The 6,354-nt window shown below is 64.1% G+C and overlaps 1 protein-coding gene across 2 annotated transcripts; it reads right to left on the reverse strand.

Moving 5' to 3' along the window:
• Window positions 1-23: 23 nt before the first annotated feature.
• Window positions 24-5,377, reverse strand: RSKR (ribosomal protein S6 kinase related). 2 transcript variants are annotated; one of them, XM_054008653.1, is made up of 12 exons: window positions 5,226-5,377; window positions 4,826-5,077; window positions 4,241-4,324; window positions 4,082-4,150; window positions 3,508-3,577; window positions 2,845-2,952; window positions 2,537-2,577; window positions 1,992-2,019; window positions 1,680-1,769; window positions 1,502-1,590; window positions 776-886; window positions 24-645 (listed from the first exon to the last, which is right to left on the reverse strand). In XM_054008653.1, the coding sequence occupies exons 1-12, from the start codon at window positions 5,271-5,273 to the stop codon at window positions 430-432; spliced, it is 1,206 nt and encodes a 401-aa protein (XP_053864628.1). In that variant the 5' UTR covers window positions 5,274-5,377; the 3' UTR covers window positions 24-429. The 2 variants fall into 2 exon arrangements, with proteins under 2 accessions (XP_053864628.1, XP_053864627.1); XM_054008652.1 differs by lacking the exon at window positions 5,226-5,377 and having other exon boundaries at window positions 4,826-5,167.
• Between the last annotated feature and the right edge of the window lie 977 nt (window positions 5,378-6,354).

The following is a 6,354-nucleotide window of genomic DNA, read 5'->3' on the forward strand; positions in this document are numbered from 1 at the left end:
CGCCCGCCCCACGCAGCCCACGGCCACGCCACGCCGAGCACTGGACATGCCATTTATTGCGTAGTCCCGTTCCGCGCGGCTCCCGTACAGACGGGGGGGTCCTGCCGGGACCTGGCCCAGCCAGGGCAGCCTCTGCAGCGGGGCGGCCTGAGTCTAACGGGGGGGGGCCCAGCCTGGCCTGGGAATAGGGGGTGCCAATGTGGGGAGCCGCTTCCTATCTACCGGCCCAGGCAAGAGCCACTGCTGGGGCGGGGGCCGGTGCCCGCTGCTGCTCTCCCTGAGGTGGCTGGAGGGGTGCAGGAGAGGGGGTTCCTGAGCAGATCGAATGGTGCTCCTGGCTGGCCATGGGGGTCCTGGTCACAGCCTGCAAACGGTGACGAGATAGAGCCGCAAATGGGTCCAGGGCCGCAGCAGGGCCAGAGGAGCGGGTCAGCTCTGCCGCAGCCAGGCCAGGAGGTCACAGTCAAAGTCTGTAAAGGTGACGGACGATTCCAGGGCCGCCGCCTCCGCTTGCCGCGCAGCCACGACGACGTCCACCGGGTGCTTCTGCAGGAGCTCGGCGTCAAAGGTCACGCCCCGAAAGAAAAGGTGGCTCTTGAAGTGGTGGAGGTAGCGCAGGCGCCGCAGGGGGTTTCGGCACAGGAGCTGGGGAGGGAGAGCCTGACCGTGAGAACGGGCTACGTGTACAGGGGACACACTCAGCCAGCACGGCCCTGCTGGAGAGGGGATGGCTGGGACCAGGGAAGGGGGCGCAGGAGGGATTAGAAGGAGTTACCTCGCTGAGCAGGAGGGACAACCCCCGGCTCAGGGAGCCTGGGCTCTCGTAGCTGCAGCGGTTCACGCTCGCCAGCATGGCCAGGTGGTCTCGCTCTGGAGGAACTGGGAACTGGGGAGACAGGAGAGGGCTGTTAGTCCCCCGGAAGGAAGCATTCCCGAAAAGGATGCTGCCTCCCACTGACCACTGCCTCTGCGCAGGCCCAGCAGCTGCAGCAGGAGCCCAGCCCAAGGTCCAGGCTGGAGCAGCTTAGGGGAGGAGCCAGACTGCAGCGTGAGCACCACAGGTTGGTTGCAGGTACCCATCAGACAGACCCTCTTCCAGCCCTCAGCAGGCCACAGCCCTCTGGGCTCAAGCCCTTCCCTGATCTATTGCACAAGAGCCACAATCCAGACCATGGCCCGGGCGGAGGCTCCAATGCATCGTGCAGGTGATGGGAAGCCGGGAACCCGCTAGCAGACTCCGGTAGTGCTGGCGGAAGTGCTGCCGAGTGGAGGCAGCCTCAGAACAAAGAGAAGGGTGGCCCAGTGACCCATTCACATGTGATCTGGGAGAGACGGAGAACACAGGTGTCTCCTCTGCCCCCGGACTCTCCCACTCGCCAGTGTGGCTCCATGGGATAGTAGGGCTGTGTGCCCAGACCAATAGGGATGCTGCCCCAGCCCCTCGCCTCCCAGTGATAGAGAATCTGATCCCATAGCATCTCCCCTGGCCCCGTCACCTCACCTTCCCAGTAGCGAGGGTAAAGAGCAGGATGCCCAGAGACCACCAGTCAGCAGAATGGCTGTAGGGGCCTCCGCTCAGCACTTCTGGGGCTGTCAATCCCAAGAGAAAGCAGAGTCAGGGTTTGTGCAGTGCCCGACCCCCAGCCCCATTGCCCAGCGGCAGCCTGGGCCAGCCTTACCCATGTACTGCAGGGTCCCACAGATGGTGTAAGCCCGCTCCCCTCGGCGCAGGTGGCGGGAAAGGCCAAAGTCTGTCAGCTTGAGGTGCCCTGTGCACAGACACACACTGTATCACTCCTCTGCAAGAGCCCTGCCCACATGGAGTCAGCCCACTGCCCCCAGACTGCCAGCCCAGCATTCCCCCCCGCACCCTACCCCCGATGCTGCCAGCCCAGCATTCCCCCCCGCACCCTACACTGCCAGCCCAGCATTCCCCCCACCCAGGGAACAGCGGCTCAAGCCTAGTGTGGAGGGGGCAGCGCTGCACGTACCGCGTTCGTCCAGGAGTATGTTCTCCATCTGAAAAGGAGAGAGAGGTCAGAACTCACATTACCTCCTTGTCCAGGGTGTACTCAGCCAAGCGAGGCCACCTGTCCAGGACACACCAGCTGGCCTCGCAGGCCTGGAAAGGGCCATATTCCCATCAGGCTGGTCGCGAGGCCCCCCTGCGCCTCACACCGAACATGTCTGCCTGTGTGAGGAGACCAGTCCCTCCTCTAAGAGCCGCCCAGGGTCCACAATGGGCTGGATCAGGCCTTGGGCAGGACTCGCCCAAACTAGTGGGGGAAAGAGCAGCTGCCCACTCCCTTCACTGAGCGGAGCAGCTGAATCCAGCTCCCACCCCACTGGATGTGAGTTTGGGGCCTGGGGGGAGGTGAGGTCCCCCCATCACAGAGGAACTTGCCACCCCCCCGCTCCTGACAGCCAACACTGACTCGCAGCCGGCAGCAGGACAGCTCATCACCCCGAGCGTGTCACTGACTCGGTCCAGCGAGGGGCAGGGCAGGTCAGACCCCCTTTCCCAGGGCACTCATACCTTCACATCTCGGTGCACAATGCCCAGGTCATGGAGATAACCTGGAAGGGGAGAAAGGAGGAGGGTCACCAGAGCCCCACCAGGCATGCTGAGGAGGATCATAGACCTGCCCCAGTACAGGGGACGCTGTCTGACCATCAGCTCCTGGCAGGCAGGGAGAAGCCCACACCTGGCCCCTCTGCCCCACACACAGCCTCCTCCCCAGGGCCCAGGATGCTGGCAGCATCAGCCACACGGCTCCAGGGAACCCACAGGGACTCTGCCCCAGCACAGGTCCCTATGCAAGTGCCCCTCAGCAGGTCACTCACTCAGCGCCAGAACCAGCTCGGCTGCAAACAGGCGAATGGTGGCTTCCGCGAAGCGCCCCGAAGAGGCCCAAAGTGTGTGCAGGTCTCCGGTGCTGCAGTATGTGCACACTGCAGAGGGAGCAGGACAGACAGACAGACATTACAGCTTAGGGGGGCCCAGCACACACAGTCAGTCCAGGGGGAGAGCCAGGACTCCAGGCAAATGTGATTCCCTCCCCACAGATCACATCTCAGAGACCCTCTACAGACCCTGCCTCCAAGGGGCCTGCTGGAGAGACAGGGCATAGAGTGGGCATGGCCCCCGGGCTGATATTTGCAGTGGGGTTGCTTCCCTTTGCTGCTGATCCCTTCATTGCCCAAGGGCCAAGAGAACTGTGCCAGCCCAGGGTAGGGGAGCCAGCCAGGCCTGCAAGAGGGAACTGCCTTTATCCTGCTCACATGACCCAGCCATGGGTGGCCATAGGGGAGGGGAGCGAGCCGCAAAGCAGCTCCTAATCCACAGGGGATTGCGGGCGGCAGAGCCAGGCTGCACTCCAGCTGCCAGAGCTCTGAGGGCGGGCGGACAAGAGGTTTAATGTCGGTCAGATGCACAGAGCCATGTACGCGCACATGGCGGGCGGGGCCCCTACTCTAGGGAGACGCCGGGGGCAGATGGTGACTCACTAATGAAGAGATGCCGCTGTCCCTGCCAGCTGTCCCCTAAGCAGTGAACAAATGGGTGGCTGACCTGCCTCTGGGGACAAAGAAAAACAGGACTCATGAGTATCTGAGATGGGGATGGGGACACTCACGGGGAGAAATCGGGGAGGAGGAGAAGGGGAGGAGCAGGAAGGCTCAGGACGTCCCTCTTGCCAACATGCCCTAACCCTCCCTGGGATACAGCCCTCACCCGGGGCAGGCCCCAACCTCATGGCATCTCAGGAGAGCCAGCTGCACCCAGATCCCCAATGGGGCTGGCGGCAACTTGGCTAAGAGGCACATCTGCAAACCAGATGCTGAAGCTGTGGTGCCAAGGAAGGGACGGTGCTCCTAGGGCACTGAGCCGACGTGGCCAGTACGGCCTGCGTGGGTCTCTGAGCCAGGAAGGTTGGTGATAGAACGAGCTCAGGGCAGCTGGCCAGGCCCCTGGGGCGGGGCAGCTTCCAGAGTCTAGTCTCTTCCCCAAGCCACCCCTCCCTTAGGGGATTCCCCCTACCCCTCCAATGCGCCCCATGCCCCCAAGGAGAGCGGCAGCTACCTGGATGCTGACCTCCTCCTTGCACTGCTTCAGGGTGTCACGCCGCAGCACCTCCACTTTGGGGACCACCTACAAGAGAAGGAGCCATGGCCCCAGTGAGTCAGCACAGGAGAACGAGGCAGCGCCCTGGGCAAGGGGGGTAGTCAGACAGGCACCCACCTTCATAGCAAAGACCTTCTCCCGCCCGCAGTCCAGCACCTTCAGGACTGTCCCAAACGAGCCTTTAGCAACAAAGCCCAGAATCTAAAAGGAAGGAAGCAGTAAGTGTGGCCAGGGTGTGACTGCGCCCACCAGCAGAGCCAGGACCCGCGAGAGCAGCACGGGACTCAGCAGGGACTACCCAGGGCAGTGTCTCCTGGCCAGGCTGGACAGAGCGTGGGGGGAACCATCCCAGCCTCCTGCCCCCTGCTCCCAAAGGATGGGGGGTGACTCCCAGCCCAGGGGCGTTCCTCTCCCCAGCGTTCTGGTTGTCAGAGAGGAAAGGCAAGTAGTCACAGGGCCGGGGGGAGAGCTGGAGGCCAGGGAACAGATGCTGCCCGAGTCCCAGCTGGAGAGCGGAGCTTGGCGACACTCCTGCACGCGGGATCGTGCGCCAGCACTGCTGGGCTCCTTGACTCCGACTCAGCCCTGGGGCTCCCAAAGGACCATGCAGGCCACAAGAGGCCTGTCCACACCCATGGGCCCTGGTCATGGCTTGTTCCCCGCCCCCGCCACCCCCCAACGGCTTGGTGCTGGGCATTGCACCTTGAGCTGCGGCTGGCCCAGGGTGGGCCGGATGGGGAACTCCGGGAGGAAGAGCGAGACGAACTGCGGGACTGGCCACCCTGTCACCACCTTCTCGCCCAGCCGGGGCAGCTTCTCGCCCGGGCCTCGCCGCTGCTGGAGGCGCCTCCTCGTGGCCAAGTTGCGCTCCAGCCCGGACACCGTCACCCCAATGCCAGCCAAGACCCTCTTCCAGCTCCGGACCCAGGAGACCTCGGTTGCGAAGCCACCGCCCTGCAGAGCCAGCAGAAGCATGAGCCCCTGGCCCGGCTGCAGCCAGCTCTGGGGCAGGGCACAGAAACCAGCTGTGTGGAACGGGCCCATGGACCCGCATCACAGCGAGACCCGGGCGCCCCCCTGCGGCCCCACCCCCGGTACGCACCTTGAGGGGGCCCGGCGGGGGCTCGGGCTCGCTGCTGGCAGCTCCCATCGCGTCTCCTTCCTACGGCAGCCCCGGCCCCATCGCGTCCCGGCAGCAGAACCCGCTGCGCCCGGCCCGGCTAATCCCCCTCTGGGCCGGTTACATAAACAGGCTCGATCCCGTCCCCGCTTCATTGCCCCGCGAGCCCCGCCCCTTCATGCCTAACAAATAACCCCACCCCCTCATTGCCATGCGAGTCCCGCCCCGCTCATGCCTAATGCAAATAACCCCACCCCCTCATTGCCACGCGAGCCCCGCCCTCTCATGCCTAATGCAAATAACCCCACCCCCTCATTGCTACGCGAGCCCCGCCCCCTCATGCCTAACAACGAACCCCACCCCCTCATTGCTACGCGAGCCCCGCCCCCTCATGCCTAACAACTAACCCCACCCCCTCATTGCCACGCGAGCCCCGCCCCCTCATGCAGAATGCAAATAACCCCACCCCCTCATTGCCACGCGAGCCCCGCCCCCTCATGCAGAATGCAAATAACCCCCCACTCCCTCAGTGCCATGCAAGTCCCGCCCATTTGCTTGTTTGCTCCTCCTCATAGGACACACCCAAATGCTGCTTTATTCAGGACAATTTGTCCTAGGTTACGCCCACCTCCTGGATATCGATCAGGAGCCAGGCCCAGCAGGGCCGTAAGGGGCCCCGGAGTGATGGGCCCCAGGGCAGACACGGGCCCTGCTGGCTCTGCCGGTAGCTGCCCCAAGCACCGCAGCAAGCAAGGCCCTGGGACGTTGCTCAGGTCATGCTGGCCGGAGTTAGTTCCATGGTTCATCCTCCTCCCTCAGCCAGCAGCTGCCGCTGCTCATCTCAGCGAGGGTCTCAGCCCCTGTGGACAAAGGACCCAGCCAGGGCCCCCGGCCCACAGACACTAACCAGCCTCGGGCTCTCATGTTCTCTCCTGGGCGCCTGCTGCCAGGAAGATACAGGGGGAAGGAGGGCCTCTGACTACCGCAGTGCCGGTGCCACTGAAAAAGGCCCAGCAAGGTCTGCTGCTGGACCTCATCTCAGCCGGGACCCAGCCCCACAGTGCAGCATGGGGCTTCCCTAGCCAGAACAGCACTGACCGGCCCAGCCCAG

Source organism: Malaclemys terrapin, chromosome 18 (genome assembly GCF_027887155.1).
Source record: "Malaclemys terrapin pileata isolate rMalTer1 chromosome 18, rMalTer1.hap1, whole genome shotgun sequence".
Taxonomy (NCBI): Eukaryota; Metazoa; Chordata; order Testudines; family Emydidae; genus Malaclemys; species Malaclemys terrapin.

Bases quoted from the DNA above. Each gene is read 5' to 3' on its own strand.
- RSKR (XM_054008652.1), bottom strand. From the start codon at position 5,167: ATGGGCCCGTTCCACACAGCTGGTTTCTGTGCCCTGCCCCAGAGCTGG. The intron at 4,325-4,825 runs GTGCAATGCCCA...CCTTCCTTTTAG, and splicing joins TGGGCCAGCCGCAGCTCAAG to ATTCTGGGCTTTGTTGCTAA. The intron at 887-1,501 runs GTGAGGTGACGG...CTGTCTCCCCAG, and splicing joins TTACCCTCGCTACTGGGAAG to TTCCCAGTTCCTCCAGAGCG.